The 22883-nt window shown below is 37.3% G+C and overlaps 2 protein-coding genes across 2 annotated transcripts; both read left to right on the top strand.

Annotated features, from left to right (window-relative positions):
- Window positions 1-730: 730 nt before the first annotated feature.
- Window positions 731-12585, top strand: LOC127432383 (condensin complex subunit 2-like). The gene is made up of 18 exons (XM_051683380.1): window positions 731-841; window positions 1253-1469; window positions 1603-1693; window positions 3005-3094; window positions 3196-3313; window positions 3460-3611; window positions 3733-3922; window positions 4500-4579; window positions 4834-5036; window positions 5357-5502; window positions 5934-6040; window positions 7159-7278; window positions 7469-7576; window positions 7671-7805; window positions 7950-8060; window positions 11598-11674; window positions 11814-11889; window positions 12188-12585. The coding sequence occupies exons 2-18, from the start codon at window positions 1258-1260 to the stop codon at window positions 12245-12247; spliced, it is 2076 nt and encodes a 691-aa protein (XP_051539340.1). The 5' UTR covers window positions 731-841; window positions 1253-1257; the 3' UTR covers window positions 12248-12585.
- Window positions 12586-13177: 592 nt separating this feature from the next.
- LOC127432423 (vesicle-associated membrane protein 8-like) lies at window positions 13178-20592 on the top strand. The gene is made up of 3 exons (XM_051683493.1): window positions 13178-13359; window positions 18437-18601; window positions 18786-20592. The coding sequence occupies exons 1-3, from the start codon at window positions 13333-13335 to the stop codon at window positions 18966-18968; spliced, it is 375 nt and encodes a 124-aa protein (XP_051539453.1). The 5' UTR covers window positions 13178-13332; the 3' UTR covers window positions 18969-20592.
- The last annotated feature ends 2291 nt before the right edge of the window (window positions 20593-22883 follow it).

Genomic DNA, 22883 nt, shown 5'->3' with positions numbered 1-22883 from the left:
TTAACTTGTATTGAACCTGGAATATTCCTTTAAATGAAACCCATGTGTTGACTGCAGTAGGTGTTTAATGCACCAATAATCATTATTAATGTCTTGACAGCAAAGACATTTTTCTTTTTAACTGTCTATGAAACAATACGAGTGCCGTTTTCAGCAGTGTAACGAGCTGACATAAAGGACAAGAGCAAGACAGCCAAAAGATATGAGGATTGAAAACGGAGTGGTTGTTATACTGCTTTGAAAGTACAATAAGGTAGAAATTATGCTAGTACTGATAGTCCGAAAATACATGTGCTGACCATTTCTTCAACTTTACTGCCATCTAGTGGACCAAAAAAAAAAAAAAACTCTTGCTCTAGTTTTGTCTAGACCCTACCCTACCGCTTGTAAATGCAGAGCTTAGTAGGAGGCTAAACATATACTCACTATCGAATTCCATAATTACCCCCATGGTTTTAGAAAGAAAGAAATGGACGTCTAAAATGCCTTTTTAGACGTCCATTTTTTCAAAGGTGTTATAGGTGATAGTTGGAATTCTCATTGTAACAATATTTTGTATGATTTATTCAAAGTATATTTCACTAACATATACTTTGAAATACATTTAACCTAAGAAAGTTAATTAAATATAATAAAAGAAAATATATATTTAAAAAAAGATTACATACAATAAAGGAAATAAAAAAAGAGGTGGACCTTTACGTCTGTGCGTATGACATCACTGATGACGTATGTAACCGTTCGGCGCTAATTTTCAAATGGTCGTCTGAATAGAACAGAGAGAAACGGTGTGGATCGGTTAAAGGACATATACTGCGTAAAAATCTTCAGTTTACAGCAGGTAATTTTATCTTCCGTTGTTTGTGCTTCCTCTGAGCCTCTTTAAAGATTGTTTTAAATTCACAGTTTATAATTGGAACTGTTGCCTTTTCAGAAGCGTGTTAACCGTTAGCTAGCAATAGTTTTGCCAAACTGAATCAGTGTACGTCAGACTGAAAAAAAAGGTCCTTAATATTTGTATGTATGAGTTTCAGTTTTTGGATTGCTTGGTTATAAACTACTGTTTAATTATATGCTTATTAACTATTCGTTTGATCGTTTGAGTCAGTAAAATAACCGTCACTTGACGTTGTTTACATTTTTTAAAGTCTCCGGCCTTAGTCGTTAAAGTTTAAATAATGTGTACCATTTAGCTCACTGCAATTCGTAAACACGGGCATATTGTCTCTGTTTCCTAATTTTCGGTTTACAGTCGCCATGAGCGCATTCAGCACCCCGACATCCCGGACACGGCAATGGTCCTCTCCAGCAGTGGGACAAAAAGCGGCTCTGTCAGCCACTAGCACACCTCTTCTGGACAATATTCAGGGCAACGATGATGAACAAGAGAGAAGACAAAGACGCAGGTCCAAAGTCATTGACCTTCATGGAGTAAACGATTCTTCCATTAACGAGACCGGTAGCCACAGGTAAGTAATTCAGCTGCGAAAAATAAATCTAAAAGTGAAATACACACATATACTGTGCATATACTGTATATCATATGGTATGAAAATTAGATCAATACATAAAAAGTATAATCTTATTTTGTTCTCACCATAGTTCTGCAGCCACCCCCGCCGCAGTACCTAAACTGTCATCTGCACAGATATCTGAACATTACTCAACCTGCATCAAGCTCTCCACTGAAAATGTGAGTAAAGTTAAAGGAATGTTCCAGGTTCAGTACAAGTTAAGCTCAATCGACAGCATTTGTTGCATAATGTTGACCACCATGAAGTTAATTTAGACTCCTCCCTCCTTTTCATAAAAAAAATAAATAAAAGCAAAAATCAAGGTTACAGTGAGGCACTTACAATGGAAGTGAATGGGGACAATATTTGCAGGGTTTTAACACAGACATTTTAAGCTTATAATTTTATAAAAGCACTTGCATTAATTATTCTGTTAAAACTTGTATTATTTGAGCTGTATAGTTCATTTTTACAGTCGTTTTGGGATTTAGTGACATTATATCGTCATGGTAACGAAGTGGTAAAATTGTCTATAACTTGACACAGAAAAGGTTTGTAAGTGATTTTATCACACTAAAATCATGTTTACACACATATTGTTTGTCTTGTGGCTATACTTTCGAAACATCGAGTATTTTAATGTTAAAAAATTGGCTCCATTCACTTTCATTGTAAGTGCCTCAATTTTTGCTTTTTCTTTAAAGAGAAGTAGGAACAAGTGGAAATACATTTTGTGGTAATCAACATTATGCCACAAAGGCTGTCGATTGAGCTTAACTTGTATTGAACCTAAAGGAATATTGTGGGTTCATACAAGTTAAGCTCAATCGACAGCCTTTGTGGCATACTGTTGATTACCACAAAACTTAATTTAGCCATGTCTGTTCTTTTCTTAAAAAAAGAAAAAAATCGAGGTTACAGGGAGGCATCTACAGTACAATGGAAGTGAATGGGGCCAAGTTTTGAAGGATTTAAAGGCAGAAATATGAAGCTCATAATTTTATAGAAGAACTTACATGAATTCTTATCTTAAAACTTGTGTATTATTTAGCTGTAAAGTTGTTTAAATCGTTTTAACAGTTGTTTTAGAGATTGTTGACATTACATCATGGCAATGAAGTTGTAAAACTGGCTATAACTTTACACAGAAAAGTTTGGTAAGCGATTTTATCACTCTAAAATCATGTAACACGCATATTGTTTATGTCTTATGGCTATACTTTTGAAACAGTGAGGATTTTAAAGTTTGCGGATTGGCCCGTTCACTTCCATTGCAAGTGCCTCACTGGAACCCAGATTTTTGCTTTTTTTTTTTTTTTTTTAAGTAAAGGAGGGGAAAGTGGTAATCGATATTATGCCACACATGCTTTTGATTGAGCTTAACTTTAATAGAACACTGAATATTCCTTTAAGGTGCATTTTAATGAATTTTTTTTGGGTCTGCATGGATCTGAAATGCAATAGGCCTAATTATCAACTTTTCTCTGCAGAAAATTACCACAAAGAATGCATTTGGCCTGCACCTCATTGATTACATGGCAGATATTCTCAAGCAGAAAGACTCTGAGCTCAACTTCAAGGTATAATCTTACAGAATTTGTGTTTACCACCACTTCAGAAAGGTTACTTTCACTATTGAAAATAATAATATTGAGTTATAAATCAGTTTGTGTTCATTTAGGTGGCAGCAGGCACCCTAGACGCCAGCACAAAAATCTATGCGGTGAGGGTGGATGCAGTTCACGCTGATGCTTACAGAGTTCTTGGAGGCTTGGGATCAGAGACAAAACCAAAAGAGAGTGAGTAGTTATCCAAGGCAAGTCACCGGTGTAGTGATTTGTTACGTGATGTCTTCATTGTGTAGGTTGGATTGTTCAGAGAGCTAGGTGGTCATGGTCTTCATGGTGGATGAGCACGGTAATACTGATACTGTCTCTCATTTCAGGTCAAGATGGTGATGAGGAGGGAGAGCTAGCAGAGGGCAGTCAGGGAGAACAGGTGGCTGCAAAACAGACTACTAAGAAAAGACCTCCAAAGAAGACAGTGGAGCAGAACCTCAGTAACATCAATCTCTCTGAATCTGAGATGAAGTGTGAAGTGAGTAATACCTGAGTGTGCTGAAATGTGATCTATTTGAACTTGTGGTATTTTGATCCATTATGCATTTGTGAAGGCTGTATAAAAACCTACAGGAAGACTTTAAGCATCCTCTGTGCAGGTGGACCCCATGTTCCAGCGCATGGCTGCTTCCTTCGATGAGAACAGTACAGCAGGTGTGTTCCTCTCCGTGTTGTTCAGTGAGGACAGTCGCTGTGAGCTGCGCTTTCCTTCACATTTGACCTTGCTGAAGTCACAGCCTCCTGCAGTACAGATCCCCCCTCAGCATGTTCCTGCCTCACCATTAACAGGTAAACTGGCTTTTCACATCACACTCAGTTCTAAGTCACGGGTTAAGGCCTGTTCACACCAAATCCATGACGATTTTGTGAGACAAACTTCCAACGAAAGGTCTATTCACACAGAGTAAAAGAATAAAAAAAGAATCAGCTGCACATCCAGTGCCGGTGTTTGCCAGTTGATTAGCACCACCAACATGTTAGATTGAGCAGCTGCAGCGACTCTGGGGAAGAATGACAAAAAACTCTTATCTCATTGGTCAGTCAGTTTTCATCGAGTCAGAAGAAAAAAAATCTGAACACTCTCCATTGACAAAACCTTTGGATTGTCGGCGGATGATTTGGCGGACGCAATGTGAATGGCGCTATCAGAATCCATTGTTACTGTACAAAAGCTAGTTCGGAACGACCATTTGTACCGAAAAAATTGACTTGGTGTGAACAGGCCTTTAGTCTACTCTTGGGTTCAAAGAGAAAGGATTCTGCTATTATAGTGTAAAGGTTTCTGCATGCATTGAGAATCTTATTACAACGATACTGCGCTTTTTGAGTACCCGAGTGCAATAAATCATATCTCTGATTCTCTAAGGTCATCTGAAGACATTGGAGGATAAGCCAATCTGTCCATCCTTAGAGGATTTCTCTTTCACTAGATGGACTCCTGAGAAAGTGAGACCCTCTTAATGGCTTTTTTAACCCTCTGCCCTCTGAGAGTGAAGAGATGTTATAAACTGTTTATGTTGATTTTTAAAAATAGGCCTTGTTAAAATAATAGTTTAAAAGCAGTGTGAAGTTACAAGTTAATCTGTTGTTATAAATTCAACATTTAAATATCATTTAGAAATTTCATAGTGTACAATGTTTACCCAGCCCACCACATTTGTTAATTTGATCTGCTCTTTTGTCATAAATTTTCAATGTAGACCACAAACCTCAACCAGCTACTTGAGAAGATGAAGCAGGGAGAGCATGCATTCGATGTCAATGCAGACATTGAACCTGATGTTGATGAGAGTCCAGACTTTGGGGATCATTTTGATGCAGATGTGGATGAAGGCAGGCCAGGAGACTGTGAGGAGTATAAGGAACATAGAGAAGCTTGTTCAAAGAGCCCTGAGAGAGGACGGTTAGTACTTAGGAAATATACTGCATCAGAGTGTTTGCTAATTGTTGCTTTGACTCTGTTTTATAGTAAAATAAATAGTTTGGGTTTTATAGTCATGGTTCAGTACTGTTTAGAACAATATCTTCATTCAGTTAGACATGACCCTAAAGACCATCAAACCTATTATAAGCCCTACCGTGAATTGATGTATTTCATGTTGTTCTTTGCTCTGTCTCTGCCTATGCAGAACAATTCTACAACCCATGTTGTTTGCAACAAGATTACATCTGTGATGTGTTTGTATGTCCATTCATGGTGAGGTGTGTGTCTATTGTGTTCAGAGGTGTAATTCCTATTGGTGAGGTGGATATTACCACCATGTGTCTACAGTTGTCTGATCAACCAAGAGAGTACTCGTACTTCAGTCCCAGGACCATGGCCACCTGGGTCGGACCTGGATACTGGCTCTTCAAACCTGGACATAAACGTAAGTCATGGTTTAGCCTAGAAATGTTTAACTTAACTATAAAAATAACTTAACAATAATTAAGAGCTTGTTGATAGTAGGGATGTCTATAGCAGTGGTTTTCAACCAGGGGGCCAGGACTCACAAGGGGGGCTCAGCCCACTTCCAAGAGTAAGAATTTGCTACATTACGAAGGCTAAAAATCAAGATACAACATGTAATCTGTAAACTTTAATTCAACAACTACCTTCATCAACTGTTTTTGTTTAAAAAATGGGGGGCTTTGAATGTTGTCATGGGCATTGGGGGGCCTTGGAGTCAAAAAGTTTGAGAACCACTAGTCTCTATAGAACTAAAACATATATTTCATTGCTGTTTTTCATTATGTGTTGTATCAGTGGTTGTGCCATTTTTCACCCAATATCTCTAATTAATCTAATGTCTCTATGTAGAGGATCACAAACCAGACAAAGAACCCCGGAAGCGGGCACCAAAGAATCCCCTGGTTATTGATTTTAAAGAAGATATCCACTTTCATAATTACTTTAAAACAACTAGAGTAAGTTCCTGTTTATGAAGTTATTCTATGCAATTTAACCTAAATCACTTCACAAAAATGAAAATTCTCATAATTTACTCACCCTCATGCCATTCCAGATGTGTATGACTTTATTCTGCAAAACACAAAGATTTTAAGAAGAATATTTATTTAACTTTCAGACGTGAAAGTGAAACTAAACAGGCACCATATGTGACTTTCAAAAGTGAAAGTGGAGATTTAGAGTATAAAAAGGACTTAAATATTGTTCTGTTTCTCACCCACACCCATTATATCGCTTCTGAAGATATGGATTTAAACACTGGAGTCTAATGGATTACTTCTATTTTTCTTTTATGTGATTTTTGGAGCTACAAAGGTCTGATCACCATTCATTTGCATTGTATGGACCTTCAGCTGAGATATTCTTCTAAAAATCTTTGTGTTCTGCTGAAGAAAGTCATAAAAACCTGGAATAGCATGAGGGCGGGTAAATGAGAGAATTTTAAATTTTTGTTTTACTATTCTTTTAAGAATTGACTTTTGTTTAATTGTATTAATCAACAATTTAGCTGCACCAATTGTGAATTATTATTTATTTTATTTGTGTGTGTGTGTGTGCGTGCATAGTTTTAGTTTTAATAGTTGTATTCCATTAAATGCAGTGTTTTGTCATTTTATTTTTCCATCGCCCTGGTGACACAGGCTTCCTACAGACATGGAAAACCTGCAAATTTCAGGGAAATTAATAAAATCTTAAGTGATGGAAAAGTCAATGAAAATTTCTATAGTGAATATTTTATTTTTTATTTTTTTTAGTGAGCTTTAAATATTACATTGGCTAGAAAATTGCTCTTTGTGAGCTCAACCTCTTAAAAAATTATTATTAATATTATTATTTTTACAAATTCTAACCCAGTAAAGCCTGGAAATCCATGGTAGTTAATTGGTGATAAGGTGTGGGAACACTGGTGAGAGGAATTGCTTCTCAACATCACTAATGTAGTACTGCAATGTTGTATTTGGTGTGTGTGTACAAAACAATGTATTTAAGCAAATTACATGTAATTCCTTTAACTAAAAAGCTTGTAAAAGCAAGTAACATTACTTTGACACAATGATATGATTGTTTTTTCCAGGCAGCGACTACTATTAGTAAATCTGCTCTAAATAGCACCAATAAGAAAACTACACTTCCAGCAGACTTCCAGTATCCACCCAGTAACCTGTCACAACTCAGCCTCAAACCCTCCAACACAGTAAATAAATTAACATTTAATTTTTCATTCTGCATCAACATATTGCATTGCAATATACACCTCAGCATACCGGTTGTGCCAAACATTACATCAGTGTTATTCTTCTAATGCTGTCTTGCACTATGGTTAGTCTGTCCATGTTGCAATAATGCATAATGCTGAGCACTATGTTTTTGTTTGTCACACTCAGCTCAGTGCAGATGGCAAGAAGAGATTATCAGGAGAGCTGGGTGAAGACATAGAAGAGTACGACTACAACAATGCCAATGATACTGCCAACTTCTGTCCTGGTCTTCAGGTAAACCAACACCACTGTTACATGTAGTCATGGAGACTGTCTGTGTAATGCTTGGATGGAGTGGATGTTAATGCCTAGCTCTCTCTGTGAATAGGAGGGAGACAGTGAGGATGCTGATGGCTTTGCAGGATCCGATGACTCTCAGACAGACAGACCAAACCCTTTCTCTCTCGGCACAGATGGCATCTCTACATATGGAGAGGACTGTCTTGTTCCTGAGCCTTATAAGGTAAGATGAGAGAACAGATGTTGGGAAACTACACTATACATGGACTGATTGATCATGCTGCAGGTTTTAATTATTTATTAACTCTCAGAAAATTAGTTTGAAGACATTACAGTATAACTCCATTACTTTTATCCTCTCATCTAGGTTAACATTATTGAGATAAACTATGCCAAAATGGCCAAAAAAATGGACATGAAGAAGCTGAAGACCACTATGTGGAGTCTTCTAACAGACAGTCTGGAAAAACCAGCCAAGGTTTGCCATATCCTGTCTTGGACAGCATTACATTCATTAATGCACTCTTAATCCGTCAACTATTATTCAGCAGGAGTGTTTTCACAAATATTGTGTGTTGTTTTGGATTTTTTTACTATCTTATAGTTAGCCCTTTCATACCATTCTTAAATCTTGTATTTTTATGATGATCACTGATATGGACATTTCACCAGACCCTACTATACTAACAGTACAGACAATACTGTATGTCTTTCTTACCTCATTAAAGCTCTAAATGTATTCACACTTCGTCTTCGTAGTTAAGTTACCCTTTGGATAATTCAGATCACTTATAGCAGGGCTGATAAATTATGTTTTCAAATAACCAGAATCAGCTTTATTGCCAAGTATGCTCACGTACACTTTTTGGTGATAGAAGAAACAAGCAAGTGCGGGGGGATTTCTCCTGAAGTCCACTATCATCTCCACTGTTTTGAGCATGTTCAGCTCAAGGTTGTTGTGACCGCACCAGACAGCCAGCTGTTCAACCTCCCATCTGTATGCAGACTCGTCACCATCTTGGATTAGGCGAATGACCGTGGTGTCGTCTGCGAACTTCAGGAGCTTGACAGAGGGGTCCTTTGCATTGTAGTCATTCGTGTACAGGGAGAAGAGCAGTGGAGAGAACGCATCCCTGAGGAGCACCAGTGCTAATAGTGAGGGTTCTGGATGTGATTTTCCTCAGTCTCACTAGCTACTGCCTATCTGTCAGAAAGCTATTGATCCACCAACGGATTGTGGCTGGCACGGAGAGCTGTGTCAGTTTGGTTGAGAGAAAATCAGGTATGATGGTATTGAAGGCTGAACTGAAGTCCACAAATAGGATCCCAGGTCTGTAGAGGTGTTGCAGGATATAATTCAGTCCCATGCTGACAGCATCATCCACAGACCTGTTTGCTTGGTAAACAAACTGAAAGAGGTCTAGCAGGGGTCCAGTTATGTCCTTTAGGCAGGCCAAAACCAGTCTGTCAAATGACTTCATGACCTCAGACGTGAAAGCGACAGGTCTGTAGTCATTAAGTCCTGTGATTTGGTGTTTTTGGGGGACCACAATGATGGTGGAGCGTTTTAAGCATCAGGGAACTTCACACTGCTCCAGTGATCTATTAAAGATCTGTGTGAAGATGGGGACCAGCTGGTCAGCGCAAGACTTTCAGACAGGTAGGTGAGGCACCATCTGGGCCTGAAGCTTTCCTAGTCTTTTGTTTCCGGAAGACCCGGCACACATCCTCCAATTAATGACTATAGACCTGTCGCTCTCACGTCTGTGGTTATGAAGTCATTTGACAGACTGGTTTTGGCCTACCTAAAGGACATAACTGGACCCCTGCTAGACCTCCTTCAGTTTGTTTACCTCCTCACAGACCATAAGTGCAGGTTGAGTAGCAGGAGGGGGCAGGAGGTGTTGGTGTGTGTGTGTGAAGTGAAGATCAGAGTAGGGGATGGGTGTGAGACTGGGCTTGATTCTCTACAAAGCGAGGAGGAGGTGTCTATACTTGGTAATGCTTTTCAGGCCTTTCCACACAGATGCAGGTCATTGGCTGAAAACTGGTTTTTCAGAGTAGCTTCTTTTAGCCACTCTGATTTCCTAAGTCAGTGTGTTTCTGGCCCAGTTATACAATATTTTATCCCCTCTTCTGGTAGCATCCTTTTTGGCATGACAAAGCTGTCTGAGTTTTCCTGTAAACCAGGTTTATTGTTATTGAAAGATAAAAATGTCCTAGTAGGGATGCACATATCATCACAGAAACTGATATATGTCACAATATCTGTGAGCTTGTCCAGGTCTGTGGCTGCAGCTTCAAAAACACTCCAATCAGTGCAGTCAAAACAGGCTTGTAGTTCCAGCTCTGCTTCATTAGTCCATCTCTTTACAGTCCTTATTACAGGCTTAGCTGATTTTAGTTTCTGCTTGTAGGTTGGGAGAAGATGAACCAGACAGTGATCAGAGAGTCCTAAAGCTGCACGTGGGACAGAGCGATTATGCATCCTTGACAGTGGTGTAGCAGTGGTCCAGTATATTTCTTTCTCTGGTGGGGCATGTGATGTGTTGTTTGTATTTTGGCAGTTCATGGGTGAGGTTAGCTTTATTAAAATCTCCCAGAATAATAAGAGAGTCCGGGTGTTGTTGCTCCGTGTCTGTGATGTGATCAGCCAGCTGTTGCAGCGCTGCATTCATGCATGCTTGTGGCGGGATGTACACACTCACCAGAATAAACTAGGAAAACTCCCGCAGCGAGTAGAAAGGCTTACAGTTGATGAAGAGCACTTCTAAATTAGGACAGTACATCATCTATGCTGTTAAATATGTGCACCAACTTTCGTTGACGTAAAAGCATGTTCCACCGCCTCTCGTTTTCCCAGATGATTCCACAACGCGATCCGCTCCGAACAGCCCGAAGCCCGGCAGATGTAGCGTGCTGTCCGGGATGGCTTCATTCAGCCGGGTTTCCATGACACACAGAGCAGCGGAGTTAGAAAAGTAATTATTTGTTTGAGTGAGCAGAAGCAGTCCGTCCGTTTTGTTGGTGAGGGAGCGGACATTCGCCTAATGAAAACTCGGCAGCGGAGTCCTAAAGCCGCGTTGACGAAGCTTCCCTCTTTTGCGTCTCTTGGGGCACTTGTAGAACACAGCTGTGCCTCCAACTAAGATATCTAATAAAATGTCTGAATAATCAAACACTGGCAAAAAATTATCAGGTGTGCTCTGCCGAATGTTCAGCAGTTCATCCCTGGTGAAACTGATCAGGAAAGAGTGACAAAAAAAAATTACAAACAAACAAAAGTAACAAAAACACTAGAGATCTCTGCATCGAAGCAGCCATCTGCGGTGCCATCTTGCATTTTAAAGGGTTAGTTCACCCAAAAATGAAAATTCCCTCATGATTTATTTACCTTTAAGCCATCCCAGATGTGTATGACTTTCCTTTTTCAGCAGAACTGAAGTGAAGGTTTTTATAAGCAGATTTCAGCTCAGTTTGTCCATACAAGTTAATAAAGTTTTAATTATCGGTTTATTTTTTACCCAAACCTATCTATTTGCTTCAGAAGACAATTAATCGACTGGAGTCATGTGGATTACTTTTATGCTGCCTAAATATGCCTTGTGGACCATCAAACAGCCAGCAGCCTGATGGCACTCATTTACATGCATTGTATGGACAAATTGAGCTGAAATCTTCACTTCGGTTCTGCTGAAGGAAAGTCAAACACATCTGGGATGGCTTAAAGATAAGTAAATCATGAGGGGATTTTCATTTTTGGGTGAACTAACCCTTTAAAATGCAAGATGGCACCGCGGTTGGCTGCTTGGATGCAGAGCTGTCTAGCGTTTTTGTTACTTTTGTTTGTTTGTCATGTTTTTTTGTCACTCTTTCCTGATCAGTTTCACCAGGGATGAACTGCTGAACATTCGGCAGTGAATTTTTGGGTGAACTAACCCTTTAATAGTACTTTTGTTATTCTGCACTTGTGGTTAGTTATTTACATTTTTTAAATTGGTTTTATTATTTATAGGAGGCGGCGAGTGAGGAGACAAAAGAAGTACCGGGTGAAAAATCATTCAGCCAGTCTGTCAGAAATCTTGTTCAAAGGTACAGTTTTTCAAAGCTTCATGCTATGCATCTTTTCAGTGTCCCCTGATCATGGAGGAACTACTGCCAGCAAGGTTCTTGTCTAAGAATTGACCATTTTATTACATTCACATACATTTATCTTTCCTGTTTTTTCCAGGCTTCCCTCCACAATGGCTACCAACCTCTCAGTACCTTTGGCCTTTGTTGCCCTTTTGCACCTGGCTAATGAGAAAGTGGGTACTTTCTTTGAGTTTAAATGTCTGCTACATATAATGATATTCCCAAAACCACTATTGATGGTTTCATTTGATTTTTTTTCTTTTTTCTTTTTTTGTTATTTCTATGTTGATTTAATATTAAAATGTTATGAGTTGTTTAAATACTTGTTCTTAGCTAGCATAAGTATGCATCAACTGTGTTGTAGATTACATGCAGAAACCTGTTTTAATGCATTTGTGATCTCGTAAACGCAATTATAATGTATCTGGCATAGATTGTTGTAAATCTAAAAGCTGTTCATTCCATCAACAGAACTTGGAGCTGCAAAAGATTGATGGCATGACCGATATCATCATAAAACAAGGCCACTGAAAACTGCTACAAATCGTTTTTACAAAAATATCATATTTGTATCAAATGTTTTGTATTTTCTCCATGACATGTAAACTACTTATGGTAAGACCTAAAAATTTTCAGGATCATGTTAAAAATGTTGTAAAGGAAGCTGAAATTTTCTGTTTAATTGAAAGATGTTGGAAGCGTGTACCAGGAAAATACATAGCAGGGTAACATACAAAAATAGTGAGATTGTTTTCTTTAGAAAATTTCCCTGTTGTGATAACTTGTTTTAGCAGCCATGGTTGTTTCTCTATCCTTAAAGGAAACATGAATTTGCCATTGTCAATGTCACTTTTTTTAAATGATTTATTAAAATTTTAATACATTCTGTAACTGTTATTTTTAGATGTACATTCTACATCTGATTTTAAAAATAGTTATGAAAGAAATTGTTACAATTGTTTGTAGTTGTATGTACCAAAGTGTAATGTTTGGTTTTCATGTGTAGTGGATAATGTAATTTAGGAATAGTATTCTGCTCAGTTTGAATACCTGCAGTGCCCGAGGCATTTAGGTGGAACCAAATGGTACAGTGGCAGAAGATACGGTTTCGTACTATCACTGTTTAATTGTTCAGTCACAATGTTGGGCATGTCAAGAAAGCAGTTCAAACGTTTCGTGATATTTTGGACACCGAACAAAGTATGCGGTTTCAAGTGTTAAGTTACGTAAATGCACAGTTAATGTTATCTTTTTAATGTTAGTGTGTTACACCAGCAGTCCTATTTTAGAAAGAGTCAAAGTGACAAAGTGGCGTGTCTCGCCGTACGACAATTTTCTCATACCTGAAGAGCACAATGTTGTCCTCCCACCTGCTTGACAGGTACGTGTGTGCGTGCGCGCCATGAAACTAACGCCCTCTTGAGGATGCTATGAGAAGTGGCACTACAGAGGTAGTTATACAAAAGCCAATTCATTCACTGATGAAGGAAGAGGGGGAAAAATACAGACCAGGAAGTGTTTGCACGGTGCATAGCTGACGATCATTAGAAGAAACAGTTACAAACGAAGGATAAAGTGTAATTGTTTGTAATAGATTAAATAAAATACATCAAATCATGGGTTTGGGTGATCCAAATAGTACGGTAAGTGACATACTTAACCATGGTATCCGTCAGCAGGTGCTTCAAGTGTTTTTACCTCTCTTATTTTATTTAAAAGTACACTAATTAGCTGCGTAAACTGAATTCTTCTATTTACCCTTGTCATTCATAATTGGCTTGTTTTGTTGGAAGAATCTTAACCAGAGTTGGTTGAAATGTTTTTATTTTAGTTTCACAGGTTGTGATGTGTGTTGACGCACACACAACAGGGCTAAGCTCGTTTTTCAAGTTGGGCTTAAAGTTCCTGTTGTGAGAGAACTAAATAGTTTGCTTGGTTACTCATTTTAAGCAAATGTGTAGCTGTGTAGATAATAGATTTCATACCCAGACGTCATTAATTTGCATTTAAACTTCATTGTACAGATTTGTTTACACAGATGGATTGAATTTACCTTGAACTGTGAACCGAACCGATTTGCAAGACTTAACCTCTGTCTTATTTGAACCATTGTTTTAGATGTTTTTCGCATATAATTGTAAACAACATTTGGCAAAAGTGCTGAGCACATAATAGGTCCATTAACTGTTGAAATGAACCAGAAGTGTGAGATCCTCATGCTGCTTGGACGCTTAAAATGAGGTTGATCTGTCAGCAAACGTTTGTTTAACCTGGCATCATTTCAACAGCACACGACACCACATATAACATAAAGACATCTCTTATTTTTCTTCTATGCGTGTGGTTTAAGGGGATTGACAGTATAGAGTATTCAAAGACTGATGTTTTCAGACTGTGTTCGGTTTCTATGTGGGATCGTGTTTATGAAAACATGAGAGGAAGTGCTAAAGAGAGTTCAAGGAGGAAAGCAATTGTTTTGGCCTTGTATTTACAAAAAAGAATGAAGAAGATCAAGTTTAAGGCAGTTGTCCTTACTACAGTGATGGGAATTTTATAATGGAAAAGCAATTAAGCACTTAACTTGGGACATTCAAAGCACAGTTACACTGGAACGCATATAACAGCTTTATTTATATTGTCAGCATTTTGCCACAATGGTGGTACTTCAGGCGGTTGGTATCCAATGTTACATAATAGCTTTCTCCCATTCTGCAGACCTCGTAACACCAACACAGCCAAAATGGAAAGGGTAGGACAGGTAGTGACGCATTATTGCTCTTGGTTTCCTGGTAACACCTTTTGTTTATGAAGTATCAGCAGCACAAGAGGGCTCAGAGAAATAATATGTAAAATCTACTTCTATACAATTTTATTCTTGAATATCTAAATGGACAAAAAAAAAAAAAATGGCTTATGGGTATTATTGGGTATCTCTTGCCAGTATTACTGGTGTTTTTGATGCCTGAATGTGGTAAAGCTGTTTTAGCTGATACAAGTTACACTGTTTTGTCAATATACAGTGCTGTGAAAAGTATTTGCCTCCTTCCTGATTTCTTCTATTTTTGTGTATTTTTCATACTAAATTGTTTTAGATCTTCAAACGAGATATAACATCAAACAAGGGCAACCGGAGTAAACACAAAATACAGTTTTCAAATATAAAATTTTTGCTTCAATAATAAAAAATAAATCCAACACCTATATCACCCATGTGAAATACTAACTGCCCCCTTAAACTTAATAGCTGGTTGTGCCACCTTTAGCAGTAACAACTGCAACCAAATGCTGCCGATAACTGGAGATCAGTCTTTCACAACACTGTGGTGAAATTTTGGCCCACTCTTCTTTGCAGAACTGCTTTAGTTCAGCCACATTGGAGGGTTTTTGAGCCCGTTTAAGGTCCTGCCACAGCATCTCAATCGGGTTCAAGTCAAGACTTTGACTAGGCCACCCCAAAACTTTCGTTTAGCTTCTTTTGAGCCATTCAGAGGTGGACTTACTCCTATACTTTGGATCATTGTCTTGCTGCATAATCCAGTTGTGCTTGAGCTTCAATTCACGGAATGACCGGACGTTCTCCTTTAGGATTTTTTGGTAGAGAGCAGAATTCATGTTTCACTCAGTTATTGCAAGTCACCCTGGCCCTGAAGCAGCAAAGCATCCCCACACCATCACACTACCACCAACATGCTTGACCGTATGTATGATGTTCTTTTTGTGGAATTCTGTGTTTTATTTACGCCAGATGTAACGGGAACCTGTCTTCCAGATAGTTCCACTTTCGACTCATCAGTCCATGGAACATTCTCCCAAAAGGTTTGAGGATCATCAAGGTGTGTTTTAGATGAGCCTTAATGTTCTTCTGGGTTAGCAGTGGTTTTCGCCTCACCACTCTTGGATGGCATTTTTGGCCAGTGTCTTTCTGATAGTGGAGTCATGAACAGTGACCTTTATTGATGCGAGAGAGGCCTGCGGTTTCTTGGATGTTGTCCTTAGCTTTTTTTGTAACTTCCAGGATGAGTCGTTGATGTGCTCTTGGAGGAATTTTGGAAGGTCAGCCACTTCTGGGAAGGTTCACTACTATGCCAATTTTTATCCATTTGGAGATAATGGCTCTCACTGTGGTTCTTTGGAGTCCCAGAGCCTTTGAAATAGCTTTGTAACCCTTCCCAGACTGATGTATGTCAATCACCTTTTTCACCTCTCATCATTTCTGGAATTTCTTTCAACCTTGGCATAGTGTGCTACTGGGTGAGACCTTTTAGCCAACTTCATGCTGCTGAAAAAGTTCTATTTAGGTGCTGATTTGATTGAACAGGGCTCGCATTAATCAGGCCTGGGTGTGTCTTGTCCAGCTGAACCTCATCATGAATGCAATTTCAAAGATTTGGGGATTTAGTAATTAAGGGGGCAAATACTTCTTCACACAGGCCCAGTTGGTATTGGATAACTTTCTTGCTTCAGTAAATAACATTATCATTTAAAAAAACTGTATGTTGTGTTTACTCGGATTGCCTTTGTTTTGTTATATTTTGTTTGAATTTTTGAAACAATTTAATATGAGATGTACAAAAACAGAAGAAATCATCTTTTTCACAGCGCTGTAACACATTAGATCTCACATCTAATCATCAGCATCTAAAGGTGTTACTGAGTACTGTTTTTCATATAAGCTGTCTGATCATGGCAGGACATCAATTATTGCCTTGTAGTTCTTTGTTAATGGAATATTCCAGGTTCAAAACAAATTAAGCTCAATCAACAGCATTTGTGGCATAATGTTGGTTACTACAAACATGTATTTTGACTTGCCCTTCCTTTTCTTAAAAAAAAAAAAAAAAAAAAAAATGTAGGTACACTGAAGCACTAACAATGGAAGTGAATGGGGCCAAATTGTGAATTTTAAAACAGTGAGTATTTTAACGGTATAGCCACAAGACAAATAATATGCATGTAAACATGATTTTAGTGTGATAAAATCACTTACTAACCTTTTCTATGTAAAGTTATAGCCAATTTTACAATGTTGCCATGACAATGTAATGTCAACAAACCTTATAAAACCCAAAAATGACTGTAAAAATGAACATTTAAACCACTTTACAGCACAAGTAATAGATGAGTTTTAACAGAATAAAACTTTTATGCTTTTAAAAATTATAAGCTTCAAATTTCTGCCTTTAAACCCTCCAAAAATTGGACACATTCACTTCAATTGTAAGTGACTCACTGTAGCCTTGATTTTTGCTTCTTTTTTATTAAAGGAAAGGAGGGACGAGTCAAAATAATGTTTTTTGGTAATCAACATTATGCCACAAATGCTGCTGATTGAGCTTAACCTCTTAAGCTCTGCGGAAATGTTTGGCTGCCGCCTTGAAATTTTCACACTCAAATTTAAAAGCTCTCTGTTCACAAATACAGTGGACTGATTTCATAAAAATTGTCTCATTTTATAAATATATATTAAAAAATTATTGCAATAATTAATAAATAACACTGTATATGTTATCATAATTGTATAATAACAAAACAGTGTAATTGGAAAAAAGAGAATCCCAGTTTTACAATGATGTGTTACAATGATGTGTTTCATCTTCAGTAGATGAGAACCTATTTTGCTGATGATTTGTTTCTCATACTTTTCTACCGAACTTCATATTTTGTTCAAAATTGGATTATTCACCCAAGCATGCTCAAAAACAAGTAATATCTTTAACTCATTTTAAAGCTAACAACCCAAGGTAAGATTTTATATAAAGTTGAGGCTATTTGGGGCTTACAGATCAGTGGTCAGTACAGACTAGAGACGTTTGCATTTTATGCCTTGCCGAAATAAAATGTCACTTTGTAATATTTTTGAAAATAATTCAAATTGTGGTATTATGGCAACAAAATAAACTGCACAGTCACCTTCCTGAGAATGAGAGCTTTCATTTTATATATGACTTGTCTAATTAAGTGCTATGTGAAGGACTTTTATATTCATTTTAAAATTTCTACCGTGTAAACTCCAGGTGGGGCCAGTTTGTGACAAATGTTTTCAGGCCTTATTTTGTTATTTTATGTTACTAAATGCAACGGTTGGGTTCTCTAAAAAGTTCAGATTCTAAGCTTTCAAATGATACCACATATGCTTAACTTATGCATCCAGGGACTTCAGTGTTTTAAGTGATAAAATGGCTTACCATATAGTGCCTCCCCATGGAGTTTAAGAGGTTAACTTGTATTGAACTCAGAATATTCCTTTAAGATGAAATGAAGTGTTTTTCATTCTTTTGGGTATTCCTGTATTACAGCAATTATTGTAACCTTTATATTAATTATTATATCACAAATGGTCTTCTATCTACATTATTAGAATGAAGTTTAAATGTAACTGTGAAATGCATGTATCAAAAGTCATAAAACTGGTTCTATTATTGTAGGTTTAATAGACATAATATCAATATTTTGATAACTGGTGAACAAAAAGTAATTTTAAACCTTGCTAATTGCTATAACTTATATTTATAAGGCAGATGTTGACTTGAAATACATGTGCATAACATAATTTTTTACACATTTTTACCACTTTGCTATAATGAGATTAAATCTTATTGTTTAGATTTTTGTTGCCTACAGATTCACTATTTGACAACAAAATAGGTTAGTTGCTAAACCCTCTTTGTATGCTCGGTGCCATTTTGATCACATTTTGATTTATAATGAATCTGATTGCAGGAGCAGAAAGATGTGGAGGCTGCACAGGAGGTGGATCGAGTTAAAACTCTACAGTCTCAAGTGGATGGGGTAAAGGATATTATGACCCAGAATGTTGACCGGATCCTGGCCCGTGGAGAAAGGCTGGATGATCTGATGGGCAAATCTGAGGACCTGCAGGCTGGGGTGTGTCTTTCTGTTCAAAGGTTTTGATTATTGCCCTGTATTACAGCCATAAGCCTGCCACACTGTTTTTTTATTATGTCAGTACTTTGTCCATCATTTTATTGTTGTTGTTGTAGTATGATGGTAGCAGTTACAGTCCCAGTCTATCTCACATGGTAATGGTCATTTTTGTTGTCCTTCTTAGGCCCAGAACTTCAAGCACACCTCTCAGAAGGTTGCTCGTGCTTACTGGTGGAAGAATGTGAAGATAATTGTGGTTATTATTGTGATCGTCATCATCATTGTCCTGATTGTCATATTCCTTGCTACTGGTGTGATTCCAACCAGTTCACCTGCACCCAAACCTCTCACTGTGGCACCACCTTAGGGTTTTCATCAGTTTCAACCTCTCACTCACACACACACACACATACACGGAAATATGCACCCATGCCCACATACCGACACAGTCATAAACTCTCACACTCACTTTAATTTGCACATTTTGCTCCTGTACCTTCATACCCCATGGTGTCTCAGCACCTTTTAATAAGGTAGCAGAGCTTCCATTATGAAGGCTTCAAAACCTTTAAGTGTAAGGTTTTAAATAGTCTATAGATACGATGCCGTCTATTGTCTTTACATACTTCTCACCTCCCAAAATATAATTCTAATGGCCGCTTCTGCTGTCTTTATGGTTCTCTAAAGCCTATTTAATATTAAATGCAATATTGTTCAGGTTCTTACATACTGAAGGTGGCCTTAAAATAATCATGTACTGTATGCTGGCATTGAATTAGAGAAGGTAATGGGTAAAAGTTCTGTCAGCTGAATAATGAAGTATATTTAAGACTGTTAGATTAGATTATAGAGTACTTTCAGATCTTCAAGAATCTGTATTTTGTATTTAATGGGTAACTGTGCCTTTGTTATCTCTACAAGTATGTATGTCATTTATGAAAGGTCAAACAAGCATGTGTTTTTGAAAATGTTGGAAAAAAGTTTGTATTACTCAAAACAAACTCTTTCCCTTAAGCAAATTATAAAATTGTAAGATGTTTTCTTTGGAGGTTTCCTTTCACAAATCATTACTGAACATTGATAGTGTCTGTAGAATAGTCCCAAGCTCCAAAACAGAGACACAGCTTTTCCTCCATCAAAATGAATGAAAGAGTTTTATGGTACAAGAGCACCTGAACAAGGTCACATAGTCTTGCTTCTGTCTTTTAATATATATATAATTATTTTTATAGATAAATGTGCTTATTGTCTTTGCTGAAAATATATCACTGCACTGAATCCATAACATGCAGTCAGTAGTACTGTAATTGTAATTTGAGTGTACTGCATCAAAATTTGGGCCAAAGTTTGGCCTCGCTCAATGGGACCTTTTTGAAACCCGAGACTTTACCCTGGAGAGAGAATAAAGCAAGGAGGAATATTTTAGAGCCTGTGCTGTAGTGTCCACTTTACAGTTTTTAAGTTAAAAAGTGCTAACTCTATTCAGAATTTAGCCAGTGAAAATAACCTCTGGATGTACTATAATCTGCACCACTCACAATTTCAGTCTTAAATAGTTTCTTTTACAAACAGCTTTGGTGTTGTTGGCTGATCTTATTTTTAGTCTTATTGGTATTGTACACACACTGCTTTGGAGAGGTCAAAGTGTCGTCTGTTTGTGTTTGTTGAAATTGGCTTGACTGTTTGAACATTTGTAAACCGAATCTCGTGTTGTGTCTTTTAACTTCTATGAACTTCATATGTAAAGATGTGTTTTTATTTAAAATCTTCCCATAGCATTGTATGCATTAGTCACCTTTATTATTATGAACAAGAAATGTAATACATTTGGAATATAGAGTCACTTATCTACTAAAAATAATCATTTTAAATCATTTAAATGCCTTGAATATGAATCCTTATTAGAGGAGGGGAAAGACCTGTAATATTTTAGGAATGCAATGATTCATAAATAAACATTTGATCTGTCATTAAAACGAATGAGTTTGGCACGTTTTTGAGTTCAACTGATCATCCCAACCCTTGAAATGTTAATAAAAAAAACATTTACAGAATACTGTTGCACAGGTTGCTACTATTTTAGTTTCCTGCTTCCACCATTTGGTGTACAATATCTCCAGAGAGGTACGAAAGTACGTTTTAAGGACATTGTCTGACCTTGTTATCCATCAAATATATCCCCAGAGAGTGAGAAATAAAGAATGTGAATATTATTTTATAATAGTCAGGTAAAGTGGAGAGCAGGGTTGGTTGTAACATTTTGCACATTTTGGGGTAAACCAGGAACCAAATAAGCTACACCAGCAATTTCTTTGTCACAGAAGAGGTACATTTGTCTGTCAAGGACTCGTACCAACCAAATATTTCTAGCATGTAAATATTTGAAGATATTCAAAGTAAAGTAAAGCAATTGATATGTTGACCCAACAGCTATGTAAGTTGTAGCATAATATGGGGTCAGTTAAGCCTGTTTGAGAAAGATGCAATAATAATAATTTACATTACCTTCCTCAGGCAGGATAAAGGACTCTTATATATTGCACAAAATGTGTTGCCAGAAGTAATAAATACTCTTTCAAATATTTAACATTTTATGTGCTGTTTGAAATACAGCATTACACAGACCTCAATGGCTGATTGTTAGGTGATGTCTGATGAACATACCTGGCCTATCTTGACATAGAAATATCTTGAGAATCACGTTGTGCACAATTTCCATGAAAAACACACCAGTATATTGTAATTTATTTCAATTTATATGCTTGGCAAAAAAAGATAAGAGATTAAACAACAGCTGATAACAAGAGTGAATTGTTGACCAACATATGAAAACAACATAAAATGGAAAGAGCATACATACTGCCATAGTGTATCCTTTGTGTGCCCATTGTTTGGAACCCCAGCACTGCTCACAGGGGCAGTAGTAGCTCTCATGGCACACAATACAGAATGGCAAATGGTGGAAATGAAATAGCAAAGCTGAAAGAATAGTTTACCCAAAAATGAAAATTCTAGCATCATTTACTCACCCTCATGCAATATCAGATATGTATGAATTTCTTTCTTCTGCAGAAAACAAACAAAGATTTTAGAAGAATATCTCAGCTAGTGAAATAAGCTAGTGTAAGTGAAGCTCATAAACACATCATAGTAATCCATACAACTCCAGTGGTTAAATCTATATCTTCAGAGGCGACATGATAGGTGTGGTTGAGAAACAGATTTAATATTTAAGTCCTTTTTACTGTAAATCTCCACTTTCACTTTCACTTCCACATTCTTCTTCTTTTGTTTTTTTGGCATTTCACATTTTCTAAGCATATCACCACCTACTGGTTGGGGCTGATCAAAAGTGGAGATTTATAGTAAAAAGGATTAATTATTGATCTGTTTCTAACCCACACCTATCATATTGCCTGCCTTTTTGTGCTTTTTGGAGCTTCCAAGTTCTGGCCACCATTCACTTGCATTGAATGGATCTACAGAGCTAAGATTTTCTGCTAAAAATCTTTTTTTTGTGTTCTACATTAGAAAGAAAGAATGATGAGATGAGAGCATTTTCATTTTTGTGTGAACTATTCCTTTAATCAGCTTAATCAGTATTTTTTTTTACATTCACTATAACTAAATGTTACAGTTTATATAATATCAAAGTTCTTTTTTATGAATGGGGTCAGTTGTAATTAATAGTAGCCTAACAACACTGTTGTAATTGACACCATGCTGAAACTTCATAAGCTATCATATGCTCTTATTACAGAGACAACCCCACTAAAGCAACCTGGAGTTAAGTATCTTGCTTAAGGACACAATGGAGGTGGCTGTGGGGATAGAACAGGCAACTTTCTGTTTATTAGTTATGTGATTTAGCCCACTACGCCATCATCACCACCGCCAGTGGTGTCAATACATACTACACAGAAACAAAATTACAATAGATGTAGCTTATTTATATATATATATTTATATTTTCAATTAATTTTCTCAACATGTTGTTCCAAACTTTGGTTTAATCTTGATGTTTTTGTTTTTCTTACATCATTGTATCTGCTGCTCGCTTTGACTCAATTCGCGCACACCTTAGAACGCCCGTGAACCAATTAGAATCAAGCATTCAACAGACCGGTGGTATAATTCTGTTTAAAGCACCGAATCTTTAAAATGATTCGATTCAAAAGAATAACGCCAGTCAGGTACCAGCTTTCTCCAAGAATGGGTCTCTGCAGAACAATAATGGGTGTTTTCAAATCTGTGGGCGTTTTCAAACCGGGATGGGCGTTTC

Source organism: Myxocyprinus asiaticus, chromosome 4, assembly GCF_019703515.2.
Source record: "Myxocyprinus asiaticus isolate MX2 ecotype Aquarium Trade chromosome 4, UBuf_Myxa_2, whole genome shotgun sequence".
Lineage (NCBI taxonomy): Eukaryota > Metazoa > Chordata > Actinopteri > Cypriniformes > Catostomidae > Myxocyprinus > Myxocyprinus asiaticus.
The sequence above is the reverse complement of the archived record's forward strand: the minus strand, read 5'-3'. Positions and strand labels throughout refer to the sequence as shown.

Coding starts and splice junctions, on each gene's coding strand:
- LOC127432383 (XM_051683380.1), top strand. CDS start 1,258: ATGAGCGCATTCAGCACCCCGACATCCCGGACACGGCAATGGTCCTCT. Junction 1,470..1,602: donor AACGAGACCGGTAGCCACAG/GTAAGTAATTCA, acceptor TTCTCACCATAG/TTCTGCAGCCACCCCCGCCG. Junction 6,041..7,158: donor ATTACTTTAAAACAACTAGA/GTAAGTTCCTGT, acceptor TGTTTTTTCCAG/GCAGCGACTACTATTAGTAA.
- LOC127432423 (XM_051683493.1), top strand. CDS start 13,333: ATGGGTTTGGGTGATCCAAATAGTACG. Junction 13,360..18,436: donor TGGGTGATCCAAATAGTACG/GTAAGTGACATA, acceptor ATCTGATTGCAG/GAGCAGAAAGATGTGGAGGC. Junction 18,602..18,785: donor CTGAGGACCTGCAGGCTGGG/GTGTGTCTTTCT, acceptor TGTCCTTCTTAG/GCCCAGAACTTCAAGCACAC.